Genomic DNA, 25,984 nt, shown 5'->3' with positions numbered 1-25,984 from the left:
ACTATATTTAAAACATCCCCTTTGACACCTCTGAAAAAAAAAAAAAGAACTCTCAAATTGTCCTCCACCGCACGGGACGAACATGGCTTCATCCGTTCCCCTGTGTAGCAAGGGATGCGGCGTTTCTGATCTCACACACGCAAACTAAAGCTCGCTCATGGATCCTGATCTGTCCCGTGGCGGCGGGGTAGGGGAAGCGTCTTCGTTTCCGCCAGCGATGACACTCTCTGTGCGCCTCTCCACAGGGGAGAGGAGGAGGTGTCAGGGAGGATAAAGAGGCCGACCAGAGACACAAACCCGCATCCACATCTTATGGTTGTTCTGTTTTACTCCAGGGAGTCAAGAGAACTCCCTGAACTCGTCGTGCCTTTAAAGAAACAGGGTTGCAGCGATGCGACAAAAAAAAAAAGCACAACAGCAACCAAACAGTGATTACAAATGGACATCTAAAAAGGGACGCCTTCAAAACCTTAAACCCGGGATACCTGTGTTCTGCCTCTGTTTAATGAAACTGCTTTTAAAAAAGGTTGATGTGTATATTTAGCGAATTAACCCTGTGTTTCAATACAAAAGCTGACGTGCAGGGGTCGGGCGTGTGTGTGTGTGTGTGTGTTTGTGTGTGGGTGTGTGTGATAAATCAGCTAGGAACAGCTGTGCGTGCCTTGCAGCCAGAAACCTGTTCCAGGCCCGATGTGCAAAATTAGGTTCTTAGAACTGTAACCGGAACTGGGCCTTTTTCTAATGGAAATCTCTGTTGATCTGAGACTTCTGTTTGCATCTCCTAATGCTGCTGCTGCTGCCACGGAATGTCAATTGCAATGTGTGTGTGTGTGTGTGTGTGTGTGTGCATGTACTTCATTTCACTCTTCATCGACTATCCATCTCTTGCATTTAAAGGGAAATAACAATGATTTAAATTATCGTGTTTCATACAACTTTTGATTGTTTACGATTTAATCACATTTCATGGGGATGTTACAGTCCTCAAAGAAAAGCACGATGTTGAACATGTGGAAAGTCCCAACAAGAGTGGCAAAAATTACACACAGATCTAGTTAGTGACAAAACCCCAACAAACATGTCCTTAAGCCCCAACGTTTTCCCAGCCCTAACATACACAGGGACAATCTGCTCACTCACATTGAGGTTATGTCCCTCAGCAGATGCTATATCCTAAGCAACAGCAAAATGTGAAAACACAAACTACAAAAACGAGTCTAAAACAATGGGTTCAGAGAAGTTGTAACGCATAGAGCCCCCAACAGCTTTTGGGGTAGGATTGTCTAGTAATTATGGTGTTGGACTCCCTAAAAAAGAAACCTTAAAAGAAACCCTGGTGTGTCTGGAATCCTAGACACACCCCAGACAGACGGTGAAGGCACACCTCAACAAAGTGCATTCTAAATCCAGCGTAAATCACTGAAAGCACAGCTCTCGCACATCCTGCCGTTATGGAACATCCCCAAGCCAGCCCTGCCCACCCCACCGCCTCCTCCACACTGTCCGAGGGAGTGCCAAGAACAAGGAGTTTAAAGCGCTCTTGGTGGCCCTTGGCACGGGGCCCGATGCTGCCGGTCCAGATTGATTACAGCGGTAGCCTGTCCCCTCCCTCGTTCCTCACCTGTCTTAACGGCTCCTCGTCCAGGACGCAGTGGTTCTGCTCTGCTATAGCACAACTCACAGGCGGAGACAGCACCGAGCCCGGGCCGGAAACCAAAAACATAAAGGTACACCTTGTTTTATATTTCCGAACGGAGGCATTGTACAGAAGAAAAACTCATTTCTCAGAGTGGATGAAGTTTCCAGAAGTGTATTTAAAAATGTGTATTTCTACAATGGCCGGTTCACACGATGTGACTTTAAAACCTTCACCAACTTTTTCTGAGCATGTCGGGGTCCTTTTAATTTCATCTACCCCCCGGTGAAAGTTTCTAGGGCTGGCAAAATTTGCATTCACCGTCAGCAAATCGCGCGTTTAAAGATCCAGCCACACGATTAGAGGAAACACATAAGAAGCGAAAGACAGCGAAATGCCCCCGATTTGAGCCCGTCTGCCACCAGACTTTAAGTTGCTAAGCCAAGGTCTGATCAGTGGGACTAGACGGCTCCAGACTAGACTCTTTAGTCCTGTTGGTTGGCTCCGCTGCTAGATGTGGAGGCATCTTACACATGAATCTTGTTTTTTTATAGAAGAGGCGGAGGTCATGTGAAAGTTTAGTGTTGTTCTAGTGTTGTCATCAGGGGAGGTCAACTTCTTAAAAAAATGAATGGGGGTCACCACTGGAAATATGTGCAATAAGGTCGAAAGTGCCCTCACACGAGGGTGTACAAAGTGTCTCGCATAAATACACACTCCCAGACACAGACAGTCCTGTGGTAGGGTGTTTTTTTTGTATATATACTGTATGTCCCTACAGCAGGGGAGTGCATGTGTGCTTTGTGTCCTTTGGTCAGAGTCACTTTAGCTCCCAGTGATTTATTTCTAAGAATTATTATTCCCCAACGGTGAGGAGACACATTCTGCCATCCAGGATTAGAGGGTGACCCCCCTATGTAATCTCCACGACCCTGGAAGAGAGGCAGTCATGCTCTCTCTCTCTCTCTCTCTCTCTCTCTCTCTCTCTCTCTCTCTCTCTCTCTCTCTCTCTCTCTCTCTCTCTCTCTCTCTCTCTCTCTCTCTCTCTCTCTCTCTCTCTCTCTCTCTCTCCCCCCTCTCTCTGTCACTCTGTCCCACTCCCCCTCCCTCTCACTTTGTCTCCCCCCCTCTCACTTTGTCTCCCCCCCTCTCTCTCTCTCCAGTGAGGGGGGGTGTTTTGTGTGTGGCACAATATTAAAATGTAGTGGCAGAACGTAAGAAAAACACAAGGAGCAATCACAGCGACTGAAGTGGGCCAAGGGGTACTTAGGGGAGTCGGATTATTAAGCAGGACATAACGCTTCGACTCCACTGGGGGCACGCACACTGTGGCACGGCAACATCCTCGCTGTTTGCAGCCACGCAGTGGCGTAACTATCGGTAAGCAGGGTATGCGGGCGCGTACGGGCCCGGGCCAATCAGGGGCCCCAAAAAAAAACAAAAAAAAAAAAACAACCGAACTCCGTTGTGATTGGTTACTTTCCTTGAAGCCCGCGCGCGGGCAGATTTGACCAGTTTCTAGTAGATGATTTCCCGGAAATGCAAACAAGTGAATCGCAAACGTTGTCCCGAGTGTTTAGCCCCCCAGACTGTCAGCAGGTAATACGTCGAAATGCATGTACGTCATTATTTGACACTTTAGTATGGTTAAACATGACTATCAATCATTATAACAACGTTTATAGGTCATAAAAGTCGCAAAAAAGCATAATATGTCCCCTTTAAAAATAACAAAAATATGGTCACGTAAATAAAATATACAAACGAACAGAGCTTTGTCTCCCCGCGACCTTATATTGATTGAGTCTAAAACGTTCTCAACGATTCAGCCAATGAGAGTACTACAGCAGGTAGAAATCGCGTTGCCATGGCCCATGGGTAAAAAAAATGGTAAGGCACCACCACACAAGTTAACTAACGATCGCTGTAGGCTTCAACATCATGCAAGCACTTTGTTTCTTTTTATTTTGTTCTACATCACCATTGCATGCTTTAATAAAGCATTGTTTTACCTACTGCTGCTGCTGCTTGCTTACGTGCTTCACTGCTTATTAGCGCTACTTGGAAGACGCCATTTAATTCTTACTGCACCCCATTATGTTTTGTATGTGAATGGAACTGATTCCTGGAAAAGAATCGTTTTGCCATCCCTGGTGTATGCATGTGTGTGTGCTTCTGAGTGAGTGAGTGAGTGATTGAATGAATCAGTGTGTGTGTGTGTGTGTGTGTGTGTGTGTGTGTGTGTGTGTGTGTGTGTGTGTGTGTGTGTGTGTGTGTGTATGTGTGTGTGTGTGTGTGTGTGTGTGGGGGTTTGTGTTTGTGTGTGAGTTATTGAGTGAGTGAGTGAGTGAGTCAGCGAGTGAGCGAGTGAATGAATCAGTGTGTGTGTGTGTGTGTGTGTGTGTGTGTGTGTGAGTTATTGAGTGAGTGAGTGAGTGAGTGAGTCAGCGAGTGAGCGAGTGAATGAATCAGTGTGTGTGTGTGTGTGTGTGTGTGTGTGTGTGTGTGTGTGAGTTATTGAGTGAGTGAGTGAGTGAGTGAGAGAGCGAGTGAGCGAGTGAATGAATCAGTGTGTGTGTGTGTGTGTGTGTGTGTGTGTGTGTGTGTGTGTGAGAGTTATTGAGTGAGTGAGTGAGTGAGAGAGCGAGTGAGCGAGTGAATGAATCGGTGCGTGTTTGCGGGTAGGATGATGTGTTTGTGTGGTGGGAGGATGTGTGTCTGAGTGTGTCTGCAATGAACACATTACGTGTAAATATAACGCGTCATAAATAAAAAAATACAACTATTACATAAATACATTTTTGCAAGACAAGCGTTTAGGAATGAAAGCGTCCATTGCGATTGCTTGGATGGTAAAATAAAAAGGATTGAAGGAATGAATCGATGGATTTTGCCGTGGCGGCCTTGCACTGATGCCTGTACAGAATGAGAAAGTTACAAGGCTAATGTCCTGGGCCTTTGTTATGGAGATCAATACACTCTGAGTGTATGGTCTGGGGCACCCGGTATCTGTGCATAATGTGGTGAGATATGCACAATGTACTTCTACTAAGACACAGGGTATGGACAGGGAAGTGGATTCATCAGGAGTCTCTCCACAGAGTCTCTTCTGATCCGACATCATCTCATCCCTCGCCTACTTAATGACTTGCTATTCCTGGAAATGACTAGAATACCCGGACGCAGCGACGCTATATACCCAGATCTCTGAAGACACATTTCTGTGTGTGTGTGTGAGTGTGTGTGTGTGTGCACGTGCGTGTGTGTGTGTGAATGGCGGTTCACTTTGATAGGGTGAGATAGGAAGGCCTGAAGTAAATCAACTCCCGAAGGGACAGAAAGCACGACAATTGAGAAATATGTAGGTCTCTTGCATATATATATAAATATTTATATCCGTACGTATGTGTTCTTGGATATCTTGGATGTCGTTTGTTTGTCATTCTCTTTTGTGTTACGTTTTGTGGCAGGCCTGGTGCCGGAGACCATTTGTAGATCTATACACACATAGAGCATAAACATTACACGGTTTGGAATAAGACCTTCTTAGTAGATGCATTGTCCATATGAATATGTCCTTTCCCGACCGATTTCAGGAGACATAGCGCCCTGGCGCTTAGTTTCACAGCCTAAGACTGACTGATGATAGCATACACCAGGCTAATTGCGAGGCTAATTATTTAAGCCACTGAAAGCAAACCTCTGCAGGTGAACACGCCAGGCATGAATGACAGAGACGGACTACCTCATTAGAGTGCACACACGGATATATAACATGGAAATAACAAAGTCGCGATTTGTAACATTTTCATTTGTAACAAGCTCCTACCTCAAACTACACACTGCTGTCAATGCTGATCAATCCTCAATCAATAAAAACACATCCTATAACCATATATTACACCAAAAAAAAACGCTGTCCAGCCCTAGCTCTCTCTTTGGTGGAATCCAAAGTATTAACATTGAAATACCGAAAAAAAAACCTCCCCCTCACACCGCCCAGCCAGCCGAGCTATGCTAGCTCTCGTCAGACAGGCGCACATCCCTTCAAAGTGGACAGAACCCTGCTATTGAGCTGTTTCGAGCCTGAATGTCGCCCGCCTACTGACTGGGAGGGGGTCAATCTTACACATTGCGACTTTAAACGAATGGAGAACCGTACGGATACGATGCAGGGAACGGAGCTGAATCTGGGTCACGTGCGGTACACCTGTACGGCCCAGTGTACGTGAGTCTTCCTCCCGGTGACACGTGATCAAGGAGACGCACGGTAATACATGCAAATGAGCACTTCTGGTCGCCTCGCATGTCCTTCAGCAAACAGTTGTGGCAGGTCTCTGGGAAATGAGGTGTCAACCAGCGGAAAGAAACGCCTCACCTCTCTCTACATCTCTCTCTCCCTCCCGTTCTCTTTGACGTTGATTCGATTTTTTCAACCAAAATACCAACCGTATCGCACACAAAAGGAATCGAGTTTATCCGATATTAAAAATCGTGTTGCAATTGGTAATAGGACTTTGAGATCTTTTTAAATTGCATTGCTTTGTTGTTTGTTGATGTTGATGTGGTAGCGAGGGGGAGTAAATCATTTACACTCATAGCCGAGAGTGGCTGAGGAAAATCAATTTTTGACAAAGCATTTATGGAAATGTCGGCCATCGCAGCGGGGCCTTGTTCGGCGGGGGAGAGGAGGCGGTGATTGGCTGCTGCGTCTCTCCGTCCACCACTCTGTGGCGGAGATGACAGGGCATGCGTTTACATCCATTTTCAATTCTTCTTAAGTGTTTCCATGCTTTGCTTCCCATGTGCTTATCTGCTATCCAATTACAATCTGATCACTCAAGGGATTAGATTCACCTTAAAACAGAGGACACACACACACACACACACGCACACACACATTCAAACATAAAGAGATTGAGGTACACTAAAAACAACCTGCGTGTGCGTGTGTGTGTGTGTGTGTGTGTGTGTGTGTGTGTGTGTGTGTGTGTGTGTGTGTGTGTGTGTGTGTGTGTGTGTGTGTGTGTGCATGAATTGTTTTAACACACACACATACACACAACCGTGTTGCCAGATCATCAGGAAATCTGCATAGTGGGCCCTGCTGTAAATCAGCCCTCAGTGAGTGTGTGCGGGAGAGTGACCTTGGAAGGTAGTCTGTCAGCAGCTCCGTGATCACTGGTCGCTACAGATGTCCATGTGGACGACAGCTGTTCTGAAGGAGTCCTACAAACTAAGAGTGTCTGTGCAAACACTGAGACATTGTAAATCCCTCAATCTGTGTGTGTGTGTGTGTGTGTGTGTGTGTGTGTGCGTGCGTGCGCGTGCGTGTGTGTGCATACGTGCTTGCGCGCGCGCTTGTGTGTGCGTGAATGCTCATGCATATTACTTACAATTAGCAAACCAAGGCAGCTCTGACAATTTCATTTTAAAGAAAAATAAATCCACATTAAAACACTTATTAAGAATCCTATTTCCACTGCATAAAGCTGCTCATAAATAGAAAAATAAAAGCATGTTGTTTTCATTTATACTAAATACTATACATTATAATTGTTATGGTTCCTCTATGTCGATACATTAATATGCACGGTGAATAAAAAATGTAGACGTAAATACAAATAATGTATGTTACTTATGCAGTAACACAAGTAAAGTTTGGTTATGCATAAATATCTAAGGTTTATTCACCTTTAGTTTTCTTTTGCATACAGAATGCACTTTGTTGAAATGCACTATATCTCTGAGATGGAGCAAACTATAGAATAAAATACAAATTGCGCTCTACCCAGTCGTTGTATATCCACGTATTTTTAGAAGCTTGGTTGTGCAGCATTGTAATTAGTTAGTTGTTAATTCAATATTGATTGTAGGTTTATGATTGCTCTCTTCCTCTCCTGTTGGTGTCTTTGCTGAATGACTGCTCTGTGGATGCCTTTTCATCCCTTTTCTTGGACAACAGGAAGACGGCAATCCGTGTGTGTGTGTCTGTGTGTGTGCGTGCGTGCGTGCGTGCCTGCGTGCATGTCTTTGCTTCTCTTGGTTACATAACAATCATTCATGCAGCGTTAATTATGTCCAGTCGCCATGACCACTCAATCACTTGATACATGTGGCAGCCTACACACCCCCAACCACAGCCACACACACACACACATGCACACACACACAAGCACACACACACACAAACACACCTACACACACACACAGGCCAAAAGTCATTTTGCATGTTGTCATTCATTATAAATAATCAAGTTGAAGTCCTTCTCAAAGGCTTTCAGATGTTTCTTTCTGCACTTGTATATAGAGATCAGCATAAAGGCAATACGAATCAGGAAAACCAACATTCAACCCCTCCTTAATTTTACTGTAACTTTGATCTCTTGTCTTCCAAACAACACTCTTTTTGGGATGTTATCTTTTGAATTTGGGATATGAGAAAATAAATACATCGTACAACAGATAGATAATATTTAAGGGCGTGTTAGGAAAATAACTAGTCTCAAATGGAGCTGGGGCCACCGGTTGGGAGACTTCGCCTCAGCTCTGATTAACGTTTGTATGCATGCATTATTTTTCTTATCACACACACACACACACACACACATACACACCTTTATGAGTACATCTGTTCAGAGCATCACCCCTCCTGTAAGGTTCTCTTGGTTCCATTACCCCTATTTGTATCAGCCATCGTCATACTTTAATTTCCCTCGTCCTATTACAGTCAGAGCCGGCACCACAGTAGACTGCACTAACAGCAGTGACTAGAGGCAGGTAGAGAGAGAGAGAGCCATTAAGGACATCTGACGCAGGGCTGGAGTGTGTTCGTGGGACTGGGTGCTGTGTGAAGGGGTTTGCAGGCTCTACACGTGTGTTGGGCTGAAAGAGCAGCCCTGGGAACGTATGAGTAAAGAGAAATAGATGAATAGACGAGCACATAAAGGGCTTAAAATAAGGGATTTGTTTTGTAATGAGCTCTGAGAATTTTATTATTTGGAGGATTGGAGTTTGTTACCAGAGAGGGCATCTGGAATGGTTCCCCTTAGTGTTTTTTATTTCATTTGGATTTTTCTTTAATTTTTCATACATTTATGGTCAAGGATTTATACTTAATCCAAATGAATGGATTGAAAAAAAAAAAAACTCAATGGCTAAACCTATTCCTCAAAACTCCACACTGAACCCATACAGATATGGATTTCAATCTGACTTCCTAGCAAGGAAAAAAAACGAAAAAATATATTTTATTCTCTATTTGTGTTTTCTCTTCCTCTCTCTGTATCTCTTTCTCTCTCTGGTGATCAAAATTCTGCCCTGCAAAGCATGTCTGGGAAGCCATATTGAATCAATAGCAGAGGAGCGTGGCCCTTGTTAGAGGTAGCAGCTACACTCACTCTCTCTGGCAGACTGTGCTTTGTCTGCACATTCTGATCGCCGTCTGTCTGCTGAGCTACGTGACCAACGGACGGCTGTACTTTGCTGCCGTCGTCCTAATGCATCCTTTCCACACACAGAGACAGAGAGAGAGGGAGAGCGAGAGCGAGGGAGAGCAAGAGGGACAGAGAGAGAGAGAGAGAGAGAGAGAGAGAGAGAGAGAGAGAGAGAGAGAGAGAGAGAGAGAGAGAGAGGGGGGAGTGAGAAAGAGAAAGAGAGAGAGAGAGAGAGAGAGAGAGAGAGAGAGAGAGGGGATAGAGAAAGAGAAAGAGAGAGATAGAGCGCGTGCGAGAGGGACAGAGAGAGAGAGAGAGATGGATTGAGCGGTAGAGGAGGCGGGAGAGAAGTTTGCCGTGAGGACTAGATTTGTTGGGGTTATCATATTGCGGACAAACATACACAACCATTTCAGAATAGATCAAGGGCTGTGGAGGTTCATCCAAATGGACAGCCGCCCATAAATCAACTCTGAAATCGATCCTCGCCATCGCACAGTTGGACAATACTGTCAAAGCTCTCGAAGGGTTTCTTTTTAGTTTGGTATTTTTCACGAGAAATGCTCTCATGCCTTGGTGAGCATCATCTATTTTTTCACAGATTGCGTACTATCTCTTATAGTGCCGTCGTGTGCTGCGAGTTGTACTTTAAAGACGAATCTAGAAAATAAGTCAAGCGTTGGGAAGAGCAGGCATATCAGCGAGAGGGGACGTCGTTCAAATATTTACGAAATAATAACTAAAGCAGAAAGGAAAACAGCGATGTCTTCTAATGATGACAACACTGCACCACACACCTAACCTAATCAATTCAACAAATCCCGCACTAGTGTGATTTTGCAAAGTTTAATTGCTTTTGTCAGGGCACCAGATATGGTTCAGCAAATGAAAGAAAACAAACATGTATTTTTGTATTATCTGTCGTGAGTATTCCACACTGTGCTCGGCTCAGATGGGCTTTTCCTAGGAAACGCGTCTTGAACACGCAAACGAGGGAAGTTATTGGAAACCAACTCACGGTTACTTTCAATTACAATTCGCCATGTAGTGGGCCAGGTTAGATTCCCACCTGTGGTCTTCTGCTACGGCATTGTCATCCCACCTCTTCCTCATCCCACCTTCCTGTCTCTCTTCACTCTCCTGTCCATGAAGGCACAAAACTAAATATATATACAAATAGGAAGGACCACTCATACTTTACCAGTGCCCTTAAATAACCCATTTTCTCCACACAAAGGAAAGGCAGAGGTGTTCCAGTCACTTTAGCCAGAGGCGCTGATAAACTGTGTGTGTGTGTGTGTGTGTGTGTGTGTGTGTGTGTGTGTGTGTGTGTGTGTGTGTGTGTGTGTGTGTGTGTGCGTGTGTGCGTGCGTGCGAACATGTACGCTACGAGTGCGTGTGTGTGTTTCTGTGCCTGCTTCTGTGTGTGTGTGAATGCGTGCATGTTTATGTGCGTGAGTTTGTGCATGCGTGAAACTTTTTGTGCATGTGTTTGTGTAGCTGTGTGTGCGTGTTGGCGCACGTATCCTCCTTCAGAGTCAAGGGTCTGTATTTGACTCCTGTGCTGCTGCACCAATGTCAGCTGTAAATCATATCACCTAATGGGATTGCTTTAACATTGACTAATTAGTGAGGGCGAACAAGGCCGCTTTAAAATCACCTCCAGTAGGCTTGGGGATCGCACCCTGTGGGACGACGGTTCCTAACTTCTTTCTTCAAGCTGTCTGTGATGTCTGGCAGCCATCGTTTCAGAAAATATACATTACAAAGAAATTAAAATGGCCTTCTTTGAAATTGTGTCCTGTGGTAGGATAGTCTCGTCCTAACAGGATAGTGAGGGTGTTATAACTCCAAGCCGAGACACAGTCCTGGGTTCGCACCCCGATGTTTGAGGTCTCCCTGAAGGCAGAATTTGTAAAACCCCCCACCTGCTTATTAATGGCCTGTATCAATGACATTTAGAAAGACCAAGTAAGTCGCTTTGAATACAAGTGTCTGCTTAACGACTTAACAGTACAGACTAAAGAGTAATTTTTGCAATTTAGCAGACACTTGATCCTAAACGACTGACAGGTGAAGCTACAGTCCAGGCCTGATTTGCATGTCTAATAATGCATCGCTAACCCGACCCTACGCATATTAATGTGTATCTCTTAATGCTAAATGTGTGTTAAAGCAGTGTGATGGGCTCCTTATAGTCAGGCTTATTACCCTGATATTATTCCGTCGCTAATGGACATCCACGATGTGTGGCTTCTTTGACCTTTACTGCCTTTGGGGAGGGGGTTGGGAATCAATGACCAATCAAAATGTAGCCTCGTCCAAACAGCCAATTTTCTCACTGCAATTTTCTCCTTTCTGTAATGACATACTTGTTAGATCACTTAACTTGACCTCTGTATCCATAAGAACACGCACGGGCACACACAGACACATAAAAATCACTCAAACCCACACACCCAACTACACACACACACACCCTCCTGCACACACACACACACACACACACACACACACACACACACACACACACACACACACACACACACACACACACACACACACACACACACACACACACACACCCCGCTTCACATCCTGCCAGCATTAGCTGCCTTGGTCGCCCGCCATCTCATTTGCTGATTTACCAACACATTGATTTCAGCTCATCTCTTCTTTCCCTTCCTCTTTCGGATAGACCAATGCACCCATTCATTAACATAAACCACCACCACCACCACCACCCAGAGCAGGACCCCACCCCACCCACAACGAGGGCACAGACAGCCCACTCAGCCCTTTGGAAAGAGATACTGAGATCTGATAAGGAGCGTGCGCTCTGTAGATCCACCGCCATCACCCCGCCCATCCCTCTCTCTCTCTCTCTCTCTCTCTCTCTCCTCGAGAAAGTCAGACTCAGCGTCCGCCGTCACTTCTGCTTAACTTCCTCACACTTGACTTCCTGGGAGCCAGGAAGTCAGGACTGCCACAAACCCTCCGCCCACCTGTCACTCACTGGAGGAAACACACAAGAGGCCCCCGCTCTGTCCTGTCCGCAGGTCCGTGGGGGGGCGGCGGGGGGGGACTGCATGTATATTCTTCTGGATGATGTATACGTGTATACTGGCTGAGCAGTTCTGAGCGCGAGGTAAAACTTCAGGACCGTCTTCTGTACGTTTGTGCAGGCAGTTCGTTGGTCATTTGTTTTGCATTTAACCTGTGCATGTTATTGATGTGCATTATTTATTTCACTAAGAGGAGAGTTGAAGGCGCTGTAAGCAACGTCGTCGATTTGGCCGACTTCCTGTCCGTTTCCAGAGTTAGCGCTCCAATCCCTTCCTCCAAGGCCAACGCATGAACAAGCATCGCTGTGCATGTTTGGTTGTGTAAGCCCTTCACTGGGAGCGCAGGAACCGGTAGCTTCACCTGTTCTACCATTGTCAGTCAACACTGAGCTCCTGCTGCCTGGCACAAAGACGACCGCTGCGCGTTCTCTCTCCTGCTTGGATAAAGTGGGTACGATATTCTCCGGTTTGCTGCAGAGCAGAGGGATTGGGAGCCTCATGCTACTGACCAAACATTCTGTATGGGGGATCTTAGTTGGAATATGGACCATTGGACACTTGTTTTAACAGATAAATATCGCTCACAGAGGTTTTTACTATAACTGTTACATATAGGCTATGTTATTCATTTTATACATTTAAACCAAACCTTCAGAAACCTAAAAAACAAACTTTGTAATCTAGATGTCAGACGTTTAAATTCTACTCAATTATATACCAGGGAAACATTCCAAAGAAAAGCCTACGTTATTTTTATCCTACACAAAACCATCTGCTGTTTCCCTAAACTATGCCTCTTTGATTTCTAAATGTTGTCATTAGTATAATTATGCGAGAGAGCAAAATAATGTGCTTACATTTTCATGAAAGCACATAGGATGTATCATATGATATTGTTTACCAACATTGAAATATTCATACATGTACCAATGCTATGACGTTATGAAATATACCTTAATGAATAGTTAATAGTGTTACTTATGATGTCATGAAAAATACCTAAATTCATGCATCAGTGGTATGATGTTATGAAACAGACCTTAATATACATGTGCCAGTGTTTTGATGTTACGAAACAGACCTTGATATATGTATCAGTGTAATGATGTAATGAAACAGTACCAGTGTTTTGATGTTAAGAACCAGACCTAATTACATGTATCTGTGTTTTGATGTTAAGAACCAGACCTAAATACATGTATCTAATTCAATTAAATTTTATTTTTATAGCCCTTAATCACCATTACAGTCTCAAAGGGCTTAACAGTCAAAATATTTATGATGTGTTTTGATGTTTTGATGTTAAGAACCAGACCTAAATACATGTACCAGTGTTCTGATGTTATGAAACAGACTTTAATATACATGTACCAGTGTGATGAAGTTATAAAACAGACCTTGATACATGTACCAGTGTAATGAAGTTAAAAAACAGACCTTGATGGCGTTCGTGGAGATCTGGATCTCGTGCAGCTTCCTCATGGTCCCGTCCCGGTCGATGAAGTAGGAGGACGCCAGCTGATGCAACGCCTCCACGTTCTGCGTGGCGTTGGCCAGCTTCCTGTCCAACTTGTTCTTGGCCATGTACATGGTGAGCGCCTCTTCCCCTTGGGAACGGGAACAAAAAATGTTTTTACCACATCACCGTTGACAGATACACTTATGTATACATACAAATGCAAACTCAGCTGGCATACTTAGCAAAATATAATATATATATCGATATGTTTACAAGCCTTATTGTTTACGTTGTTTTTCAACACCATAGCACTTGGGCCACAAAGTGCTAGCTAGTGGCCTCTGCATTATACTTTTGATTAGATATAGTGTTCCTACTTCTCGGTATTAAGTTATTGAGTCTATGTTTGTGTATCCAAAGGGATTTCTATTGGATGCATGTCCTTGATAAACAACAATTTATTTTTGGCAAATAATTGACAGCAACGAGTGAGGGAGTCACAACAGGCTAAGTTTGTCGCCAAAATACACCTTTATCGCTAAAACGATAAAGGCGTAGCTATGCCTGTATGTTATTATTAGCACCTCATCCACACACCTTATAAAAAGGTTGTAATTGTACGGACACACACACACACACATTCCCTCCATCAAGAAACCAGATGACAACCAAACAACCCTCAAATCTCCCAACCACAAATAAATTCATACACCCAATTTCCAACCCTTCTCCCCCCCATTACATCCCTCACTGTAAGTGTTCCCTGTGATTCCGCTACTCTAAAGGTCAGCTCTGTACGTCGATGGGAACGCGTTCAGGAGCGCGACACATTTGTTCACACACACCTCCCCACCCATGACCGATTATTTTGGCCCAAAGCGATGCAGCGGGATTGGTCGGTTATAGCTGGTGTTGACCGTGACTGGAGGGTGGGGGCTGGGGGCTGTGAACTCCAAGCGACACCCACCATCATCACGGTGACGTTTCCTCGGGAGGGGGAGGGGGGGCGCTAGGGTAAAGTTACTCACATGCTCTTGACTTGCTGCACAAGGATAATGGCTGGGCATTAACTCTTAAGCGGGGGGGCACCTCGAGACACAAGTCATCAATGAGCGGGGTAGGGGTTGGGGGGGCTTCTTGCTCGAGGATCCCATCAGGATAGCCTGCCGACAACGGGGTTTGAACCCGGACCCTTTTGAGGCTGGGTCTCTCAGACACCGTCCTCGGGCTGTTGAACCAAGCTGAGGGGAGGACCATTTTCTATCACACCTCACAGGACCTGGTCTCCAGCCACGACCATGTGGCCCGTTGCCAGGGGCGGATTGATTCACCAACGTCATAAAGGCATGTTAACATTGTTCATGTGATCTTGGGTGAAATCGTGTGGCTGCCATCTTTCACGGCTATGGATCGGCGTTATGCAGGGGGCTCTGTTTTATGGGCCAACCTAATGAAATAATGCATGTTGATGGATCTGTGAAAGGAAAATTCTGTGGGCAATATTGATTAACTTGTATATCATTAACACCGTTTCACCGCTCGGGGCTTTCTGTGCTTATAAGAGTGTGTGAGCGAAAAGGGCCTATTCTTGAGTGTGTGCATGTGAGTGCTTTATTACGTATGCTGTGAATTGCACCTTGCTGTTACATAATGCAGCCCAGTGTTATCCCCTTAAGAGGGTACTAGGTAGGAATGCACAACAACTACAAATGGAAATAATAACAGGAAATGATGCGTACCGCACATCCAAAAGCGGTCCTGCAGCTTGACAAAGGAGGTGCAACACAAAAGAAATGGAGGTTGTTTGGCCTCGGACCAAACAGTACACACACAGTACTCTGTGGCCGCACAGCGGGGGCGGGACTACCGTGGCCTTGGTCTCTTTTGTCAGCCTGTTTGATAGCTTGTGGGGCCCTGCCCTGACTGCCTTACGGAACAATGTTTTTAATGGCCCGTCCCGAGATTAAAACGACAGACTCCCAGCTAAGCAGAATGCCCTGAGGGTTCAACATGATCTGGTGGCACACAGGGAGAGATGGGATGTGATGCTGGACGGGGATAAATCCACAGCTTAGGAAAGAGAGGAGGAAGAGGGGGGTATGATGTAGTGGAAATATATGTCTTGAGATATTATGCTCTGATTACGGATATTTGTGTTATTGTGACATTATCATTGATAGTATTCATATTAATATTACCATAGTTTCGGTAAGATATAATTGTTATTATTACAACCAAGTTTTTCATTCTATCATCAGAACATATTCATCTACACATGCTGGTGGCACACTAATATGTTCGTTGTCCCTGGTTTTGAATGCATTCATTTATTATTACCAACAACATTCCACCTCAAATGTAAGATTTCTTACTTCACTTATTAGTATTTCTGGGTGAATAACCTAGCAGATGTGTTTGCGTCTAATATTGACACTCCAGACCCACTTCCACCCGTCCACCATATTCCTTCTACCACAGCGAAGATGAATTATTTAAGCCAGGTGTTTTGACATTCAAGTGAACCTCCAGATTAAAGAAGGAGGGATAGAAAGACTGCTGCGGCTGTTTCTTCGCCTGTTAAATGCTTTACGCTCCAGTGCCTCCGGTAATGTATCAGTTTTGAGGGCGCTAACGTGTATTTTTTGGGGGGGAAACTTTCATTATTATTAGACTTAGAAGATTAGCCAACTAAAAAGGAACAAAAAGCAGACATTTTCTTTTGGACGCGGATTAAAGCTGAAACCTCCGTGACTAAACACACCCTGAACCTGCGCAGAAATGGCATGTGTCTAGACTAGGATTAATACGTGTTTGGAAGACAGATGAACACACACCAGTCCCTTCTACATTTAGCTTCTGGATTCAGTGCAAGTGACAAGTTAATGTTTGAAGTATTTCTCTCTTTATATATACGTATATATATATATGGTGCCTCAGCAATATAACCAGACCGAACGTCAAGACACGTCGATAGTACCATAACGCTCATGCTAATCTGCTACAACGAAAACTCACTGACCAAACCACAGGCTGCCGAGGCACCCGGGTTATCCATCAGTAATGTTTGGTGATTCCAGACCCGAACTCACTGGGACATTTTCAACCATGGATGCACATAATGGGATATTACGATTTACTATGACGATTCGGGCATTTAGCAGGCGCTTTCATCCGTGGCCCCTTGCAGCGAGTTCAGACACAAGTCATTATTGAGCTGGTAGGGGGGGTTGGCATCTTACACTAGGACGCCTACAGGTATACTGTGAAGAGCAGGGATCGAACCCACGGTCATTTCAGCTGGGAGTCGTCTTGCCACCAACTTGCATGAGCAAAACGTTTTATCGAAAATAAGATTGAATCAGCTGAGGCGTGAAGGCAGAATGTGCACCAAATCATTTCCCTTTTTTTTGTTTTGTAATACACTTCCTCACATTGGGATTATACCAAACGATATTACATTGAAAACCCCCAGACCCCATGTAAGTCAATAAGTCTCCTATCTTTAGATTGAGTCAATGAGAAGAGGCTTCCGTTCACAAAGCGACTTTCAAGTGGAGCTGAGAACATTGAGAACATTAAATCAAAGTTGGGAGTAGTTACATTAAGAAAAGTTCAATGAAATAAAACCATATGAAGAGTGGGTGCTCTTACCTCCCAGGGTGGCGGAGATGAGGATGTGGGTGCCATACTTCTTGATGATGGTGTCGATGAACTGCTGCGTGGTGGGCCTGCGTCCCAGGAGGCGGACGCTGCGCTGGAACTCGGGCATCAGGGGCACGGGGTTCCGGATCAGGTCCCGCCTCTCGATGGCCGTGTTCCTCACCTTCCAACGTGCAAATTCCCTGGAGGCAGAGCCAATCGGAGGGGTCAGAGGAGCAACGTCAGAGCCAATGGGAGGGATCAGGGGAGCAATGTCAGAGCAAACCTAGTAACAAGCTTAGCTCAGTGAAAGGGTTGTCTGGAGAGAAGGTACTGGGTCCGACTCCCAATAATCGCAGTCTACCTGTTAGGTATCATTAAGCAAGATTCATGAACTGCATTCTCCTTGCTGACATGTATCTATATATCTATATATCTATATATATATATATATATATAAATATTTGCTGGCATGTTGGATAAAATCCTCAATGTTCGAATAGCTTATTCTTTTATGCATAGATCAATTCTTAGACTGGTTGTAATGGGTGATTGGATGAATAAATGTGCCCAAAACAAGCCATAAAATCACAAAGAAGATAAGACAGGAAAAAATATTTCATCACACACACCCACACCCCCGACCTCTAACCCACACAGCCACACAAACAGCCACAAACACACGTTATAATGCAGACATGTGAACAGGAACCATGCGTACATGAAGCAGATCCCCACGGAGACGTGATTCAACTCCCACACTCTTTCTATTTATAAAAGCCATTAAGAGCAGACGCAGAGTGATCCAGTCAGGAGCTCATCATTGTGACTGTGCGAGTTATAGGTGCCCAGCTGCCTGTAAACGATTGTCCTTCAAAACCACCCAATCAGAGCACAAGCCCCACCCAGAGTATGGTGGCACATCGCAATGAATTACCACTGCACATGTCGGAAGAGGAAATACAGAACATGGGAGTGGGTAGATATAAACGTTTACCTTGTGTATATATGCTGTCTGTGTGTGTGTGTGCGTGTGCGTGTGCGTCTGTGATCGAGTGTGTATGCGTATGATTGTGCATGTGCGCTGGTTTGCGCATGTGTGCGCGCGTGTGTGTCTGCATGCGTACGTGCAAGCTTAAGCACGTGTTTGTGTGTAAATTAGTAAATGTGCAGAGCCATATCATATCATTTTTTAATTGTCTGGAAGAAGTCTGAGAACAATTTTCTTCTAGGATTAAATATTCATGCAACATTGAAAAGGCTGATTAATTTAAAGTGTATTTAGTCAGAATCAAAAGCTTCGAGAGAAATCCAATCTTTTCCCACAAATGTCAATGTGCTAAACTATAAATAAGGCAAAAATCCCTTATACAAATCACATAAAAGTCAGTGAGGAGGCAGGCTGTTTCTGTTAAATTCCCCCTTAGAAGCGATATCAGCTCCGAAGCTTCACACAGAGCTGTGAAATGATTTGGATTTTGGATCCACTCTTAAGTGAAATAGGATTGTAGCTCCAATTGAGCAGGTGCCTTGAGAGTTGATGTGATATTATTTTTCTTTGATTAACTGGTTCGATCCAGGGACAACATCCACCATCTGCTAATTTGATTTCGGAGTGGAGAGGTTTCGGTATCATTGAAAACAAACCCAGAAATAGAAACTAGTACATCTGGTAATTATGCATGGTGGGTGGCGTATGTCGAGATATTCTCAACGTATGCTTACTGTAATGACTCCGATGAGTGCCTTCACACACTCACCTCACAGGTGTGGGAAAAAGTGCATCCTCTCTAACACTCTGCAGCTTGTCACACACACACAAATCATGGAGATTAATTGGTTGAATGCCTGAGACAGTCTCTCTCTCTCTCTCTCTCTCTCTCTCTCTCTCTCTCTCTCTCTCTCTCTCTCTCTCTCTCTCTCTCTCTCTCTCTCTCTCTCTCTCTCTCTCTCTCTCTCTCTCTCTCTCTCTCTCTCTCTCTCTCTCTCTCTCTCTCTCTCTCTCTCTCTCTCTCTCTCCCCGTGGAAAAGCTTTTTTTATAATTACCTCTCGTTGAGCCGTTGGGAACAAATTCATGTAAATTGCATTGTGTCTGGCTGGTGCGTCAACAAATCTCAAGGTAAAGTGGGCAAGATAATGAGCCGTATTAAGACTCCACATGAATTAACTCATGATGAGATGGTGGTCTGATTGTGCACCCGCCTGTATGTATATGTGTGCATATGTACATACGTAAAGAGTTCTCTCTTCTCTTTCGATAGACAATTTGGGCAATAGTTGTTTTCGTTAAGGGAGCAGGGATGTAAACTGTATTAATATATTTTCTGTTTTTTTTTAAGGACCGTGAATTTACCCAAGAGCATGTGTACGTAATTGGGAGCTTTGAAATCACAAAGTCAAAACATTGAGAGTAAAATACTGAAATGGAGATACTCATAGAGAGATATTAGGCATATGATGGAGGTTTTGCATAATAATAGGCAGATTAAGAAGAAGAGTCTGAATATCAATCTCAATTTAAATCTGAATCAAAAGAAAAAACGTAATCAAAGTCAAATCCTGATGATAATATAAGTTAAAAAAAAGATTTCAAAAGAGTTAGATTCAGGCAGCACATTTGGTCCACTTTCTTGACGTAATATTATGGTTGTGTTTTTCCCTTCAACAAATAAACAGAAAAGTAGATATAGATAATAGAGCTTACAGCCATCACAACAACTAACTTGTCTTCCTGTTTATTGCGCTGCCCTCATTCTCAGGGGTTCCAAAGAGCTTGTTGATAACACAGAACAAGACAAAAATGAGCTAGGTTGCACCTTAAAGGTATCAGTTATTAATGCTCTACTCAGTGTTTTGAGGAGTGGGAAGGCAACCTGATAGCAATCTAAACTTAAAGCCTTACCTTTTTCGTATATATTTATAGTGAAGTAGAAAGTATGTCTACACGTATAATTCATGTAATTTATGTATTTGCCTGCATTTAAAAAAGTTATATTATAATTATTTTTGATCATTAACATTTCATGTTTTAGTTGAATACAGTTAATTAGCTTCATCTTGACTACCAGATAATCTAGCAGGCGTTCAATATTACCGAGATGCAAAGAAATGTCCAAAGATAACATGAAATTGTACACAATTAAATTCACCAAAAAGGGGTTCTCTGCAGACAAATGACTCATAGCTCACACAAACATTTGTTAATTCCACGAGCTGATTCAGCCAGTGATCCTGTTTCTGCCATTGTTATTGTACTGTGCAGGCACACTCACACACCCACCCACACACACACACACACACACACACACACACACACACACACACACACACACACACACACACACACACACGTGTATTCTGTAAAACAGGCAAACACATGCACACACACAAGCGTACGCTGGTAAACATGCATGTTTATCACAAGCCCACAAATGCAAACACAACCCCTACACAGTCACACACACACAAGCAAAAACAACCACAATCAATCAGACGAAGTAAATAAACCTGGAGAGCATGCGATAAAGAATGACACTGTGAGCGCGTCCAGACAGAGAAAAATGTTGTGCTCTCTCTCTTTTAACATGTAACCTCTCATACTATGGCTGTCCCTCTCCCTCTAGATCCATTCTAGATCCATCAGACATCTCACAGTGCCTGCTTCTTCATGGCCCGCCGCGGTTATCACAGCAAACAGATGTGGAAGCCATATGTTTTTGGGGACCCTTCCTGTGGCCAGATCAGGGAACTCAGCTGACGGGAACTGGGATGTGGGCCAGAACTTTCTAACATTCTCATTGCTGCTTACACCAAGCCACGTTCTAATGTTCTGAGGGGAGTCTGCACCCAGCCACGTTCTAACGTTCTGAAGCTTCGGCACCCAGCCACGTTCTAACGTTCTGAAGGGAGTCAGCACTGAGCCACTTAAATCCACTTAACCAGCAATTCAACCCCAATTGTGCAATAGGAATAAATAAAAGGCGCATAAATTCTTATTAGAAATACTACCTGGCCATAAATCCCTTTGAACAGCCATTTCCTTTCCCCATTTAATTCTGCCCGCTGCCTGTGGTTCACTAGATGACTAAATAGCACCAGAATTATAGTGGCCACGCACAGCCAACTCAGAACCCCCTCCATGTCTCCCCCATGGATCACAACAACAGAGGACTTTGGGTTTTAATGACTCTTCTGGTCGCTGCATCACGGCCGCCGCAGCTATTCTCGACATCGCCGCCTAAATGAACCCGAAAGACCCGGCGACACGCTGGCTGCGTGTTAGCCAAATGGAGGAATTCTCGACCATACTCCGAGCTCCCCGCCGTCTCCTTTATTCGGTTATACTGGCTGTTTTTCTCTCGCTCGGTGTTCAAGAACAAGATACGTTTGGCAGATGTTTGATATGTTTGAGACAAATGCAGCAAGAAGGTGAGCAACAGAAAAAATAACGTAATGATGACTTTAGGGAGAAGAGATGGAGGATTAGCATTTTAAATGTAGCATTACAGTTAAATGTGATTTAAAATGTTAAATCGCTACCTGAACGTAATCCATGAAAGGGTTATTCAATGTTAACTGTTGGCTTCAGCCCGTTCTTTGAGACAAACAACGTTTCCCTGAAGGATCAGTACATATGGGACATAATTTACTATTACTGAAAAAAACTGTCGGAGACCAACTAAACGCAAAAGTTTACGATTTTACAAACGGTTGCATCAGATCTACAGTACAAAAAGAGCATTGTCGTGAAGAAACTAGTGACAAACAAACAGACAAACAAACAAGGCAACAAATAATGACTCCACATGCAAGGATAGCTATCCTCAAAAAGGCACTTTGATTGACACAGTAACTGCCTAAGCCAAAGGCCAAACATGTTTTCCCAATTTTTGTATTCATGTATTTATTATTTATTAACTTATTGTGATGGAATTCAAATCCTTATTTCAAACGGTTGTTGCTACTCTCCCCCGCCTTTGTAGGGAACTGTCAATAAAAATGAATGAAATGTGGATGACTTCACACCCTAGTTCTGATTCACCCTCATCAAAGTCAGTTTGATGTAATTGCCCCGCTCCTGCCAACCGGGACAAGTGCAAAGATGTCGTTAATTTTATTATCTACATCCCTACAAGTAAATTGTAGGATCTACTGTTTTTGCGATGAAAAGTAACTAAAAGCAGCCATAGACTGGAGCAATAAGAACATTGCATTCATTTCCGCTTTTACCTCCCCCTTGCTGCCCATACAAGTTATGTTGTGTTGTTAACAAATGCACTTTGTGGTACCAAAGTGAGTGTGCTATACTTGTATAAGATTTCTTGTTTGTGTGAGAGGAATAAGACACACACAGACACACACTCAATATGTATCTTATATTTTACATTGCATTACATCCCTGTCTTCTTAGTCCTGACTCTTTTTTAATTGCCTATTCAAATGTGTTTAATTGCAATTTGCTTATGTCATGTACTCATCCGTGACCGCATCCCCTGCAAGAACACAACATGTTTGCGTGCATCTCTCTTTGGTTCACCGCTACGTGGTCTGAAATATTGATGATCTACTGACTCTGGGCTGAGCAGGACAATATACTGGTTGTGGTGTTTGACTCCCAGCCAGAAGCTACTGGGTTTGATCCCCCATGTCCTCAGTCTACCTGTAGGCGTGGTTGGGTAACATGAACCCTGCCTGGTCCTCCCCCAAACTTCACTGGAAATACCTTTGGATAAATGTGTCTGCTAAACACTGATAGTATTAGTAAGTAACTATTGGCTGGACTTATTGGCTTCCTATACTTAATGAGATGGGGTAAAGTTTTTGTGAGTGTTGTTTTTGTTTTGCTGTTTTTCTATCATCTTCACCTCTGGCAAATAAAACAACATATTTTTTTATTAAATATAAGACCGCTGATAGAAGAAACGATCCAGGGAGTGGAGATGGAGGATAGTTATGAGTCGAAAAATAAATAAAGGAGTACAGAATATCAGGCCAGCAGAGCGGGGGGGGAGTAGATGGAGGCCTCCAGCTCAACAGGGTTAAAGACAAACAATACGCCGGCAATATGGAGGTCTTATGTGCCCTAAGTGCGTTTTGGAAAAGTACAATGTATTCTCTTAGAGGTGGCTGGAGTTTATCCAGGTATGGATAACAAACTATACACGCATATATTTAAGTTGGATAAGCAAGTTAATTGAACCAAATTGCAAAAAGCTTTTGTGAGATGTTTGAGGGAGTTTTTTGAATATAGACTAGCTAATTGTTTTTGAATAGAAAGATTACTCAGGCCTAGAAAATACAAAAAACAGATTGGTAAAAGCAAATTGTTTTAGTCAATGTGAAATTACTAAGTTAAATACATGCCTTAACTCCTCTTCAATCAGTGAATAGAAAAATGGAAGATTCACTGATTGATTCACTTGCAATGTTTTCCTAGTGTCTATGAATCATGGTGAACCAGCCTCCCTTCCCAACAGTCAATTTAACAAATTAAAAATAAGTTGTGGAATTCATACAAACACTCCTAAACAGGTCGATTCACAGAACACAGAAGGAAAAATAATGGTTGCCCTAAAACTATTTGCCTGGATCGAAAGTCTGGAACCAATTAAAGGTTAGCAAAGTTATTCGTATTGCAGAACAAAAACAATCAAAAGCAAACAAAGACTTCCCCCATGTTCTCAAGTTTCGTCCGAGATTGCCAGAAAGGTGCTTACCTGGGAGTATATAGACTTTGATTGTATTCGAAAAACTCCGCTCACTTCACTCCATGAGTTCGCCGCTGTTGCTGTGGTCAGCAGAATCCAGCCTTGCAACTCACTCAACTCGCTTCATGATTTTTATTATTTCTTTCAAACATCTGCGCTGAGCGGCAGGGGCACAAAGTAAGTAAACAAACCCCCTGCACATGTGCACTCGCACATCTGCCTGGCGGTTATTCACACAGATGGTTAAGGGGGAAAATGGGATGCACTATGATGTCTGTATGTTTAGTCACTCAACAGACTAGTTAGTCACTTTACCAGATGCTTTTATCTGAAGCGACTTACAGTGGATTTCTATTTTGATGCACACCTTTCACAAGCAGGTCAGGGGTTAAGGGAGTCTTCCTTAAGGATGCCTACGGGTAACCTGCAGACATTGGGGTTCAAACCCAGAACTGCCTCTATGATTAATGGTAGATTCTCTGTGACAGAAACAACCTACCTGGATCGTGGTCTTGGGGTTCTGAACAACAATAGACATCTACAAACACAAGACATCATTTGAACGGATACTGTTAAGCAGAAGGAGGATCTTGTGACATTTGATTGTTAGGAGGTTGGAAAAGTAATGTATAAATAGATGGATAATACCTGAATAGATAATTACTTACAATTGGGCTGCCTTAAAAAGCTTAATGTGAAAATAGCTTAGCGAGGCAAGTACATATTGTGTGTTCCCTTAAAATCTGGAGGAAAAAACATTGTTGTTCTTCCTATTGAAAAGGAAGTAGGGTTGTGCCTCATCGTGGGCCAATCGTGTTAATGTTCTGAAGCCTCCTCAGGCCGTCACCAAACCATAGCTTCATTCTTCACTGAGGCTACTCCTTCAAGAGAAAGTCAATAAGCACTTCTGATGATGATGATGATGATGATTACGATGATAACCTCGGCCTTGTGAGGTTAATGGGGCTCACTTGGGTTTTTCCACAATTGGGAACAGTAGCAGAAGTGATATTAAGACAATAGTTTTTCTTATTAGACAACACGTAACGGACCCATACCCTTTGTTGCGGTACATTTAGAAAATGACGCCACATTGGCACCACCATGGAATTTAGATACCTAAGTTGAATGTATTTGCATATGTTTTCATGTAACTACAGACAGTTTAAATTGAATAAAGAAAAATAAGGGTTAGGTCTTGAATTGCTTCATCTCAATAAATCATTGTCTATTTATATCGTAGTAAGACATTCCCTTGCAGGGAATCATCGCATGATTGTCATCACGTCCTTGCAGTTGTACATTCAGCATTTAAAAGTACATTTGTAAAAACGTTCCGTAACACCTACACATTAACACTCCAGGCTTCCTCTAGTTATTAGATTATAATTAACTGTGTGCCTTTCTTGCGCCTACTAGCTCACTAATTGCTTTGTCCAGATTATAGAATACACCCAGACTGGTCTCTAGGGTGAACTGTTAGTTTAACAATTTACGCTGAGTCATTATCCATTGATTGAACTCCATGTGCAACCGCATGGCCACAAATGATGTAACTCCATAAGGATAACAAACCCATACGAAAGATGATTTAAAAAGATAGAAGGTTTCAGCTCTTTGGGGAAGATACCAGATCTCTCTCCTTTGCTTCACTCCTCAAAAATAGTGTTTCATCTTTGACTTTAGTTGGACACATTCAGACTACCTGTGGTGTCTGAAGGCTAACACAGGCAGACTCCTGGTTCTCATCAGCAGCATCAAAGTGATGTACTGAAGCTGGGAGACCACTATAAAATATGACAAAATGCTGTTTAAATTTAGATAAGCAATTTTACATAAATGTTATTGTTTTTTCAGCACATTCATGAATAATAGACTTACTTTGACTAATCTATTCTATGTGTTCAAAACCTTTGGCTTTTTCTGGTGAGAGTTGAGAGATTCAAGTTAAGTCATTTCATTGGACTACAAGAAGCAGAGACTTACGTGATTGACCGCTACGGCTGGAGCAAAATGGATGAGACAATTATACGGCTGGGGT

The 25,984-nt window shown here is 43.4% G+C and overlaps 1 protein-coding gene across 1 annotated transcript in view; it reads right to left on the bottom strand.

Moving 5' to 3' along the window:
- brinp1 (bone morphogenetic protein/retinoic acid inducible neural-specific 1) overlaps nucleotides 1-25,984 on the bottom strand; it is a 94,124-nt gene that overhangs the window by 28,848 nt on the left and 39,292 nt on the right. The window contains exons 3-4 of the mRNA XM_030342353.1: nucleotides 17,248-17,438; nucleotides 13,575-13,744 (exon numbers count right to left, since the gene is read on the bottom strand). Coding sequence (XP_030198213.1) covers nucleotides 13,575-13,744; nucleotides 17,248-17,438 — 361 coding nt within the window. The remainder of the gene's footprint in view (nucleotides 1-13,574; nucleotides 13,745-17,247; nucleotides 17,439-25,984) is intronic.

Source organism: Gadus morhua, chromosome 19 (assembly GCF_902167405.1).
Source record: "Gadus morhua chromosome 19, gadMor3.0, whole genome shotgun sequence".
NCBI lineage: Eukaryota > Metazoa > Chordata > Actinopteri > Gadiformes > Gadidae > Gadus > Gadus morhua.
Note: the sequence above shows the minus strand (reverse complement) of the source record. Positions and strands in the feature narration are given on the sequence as shown.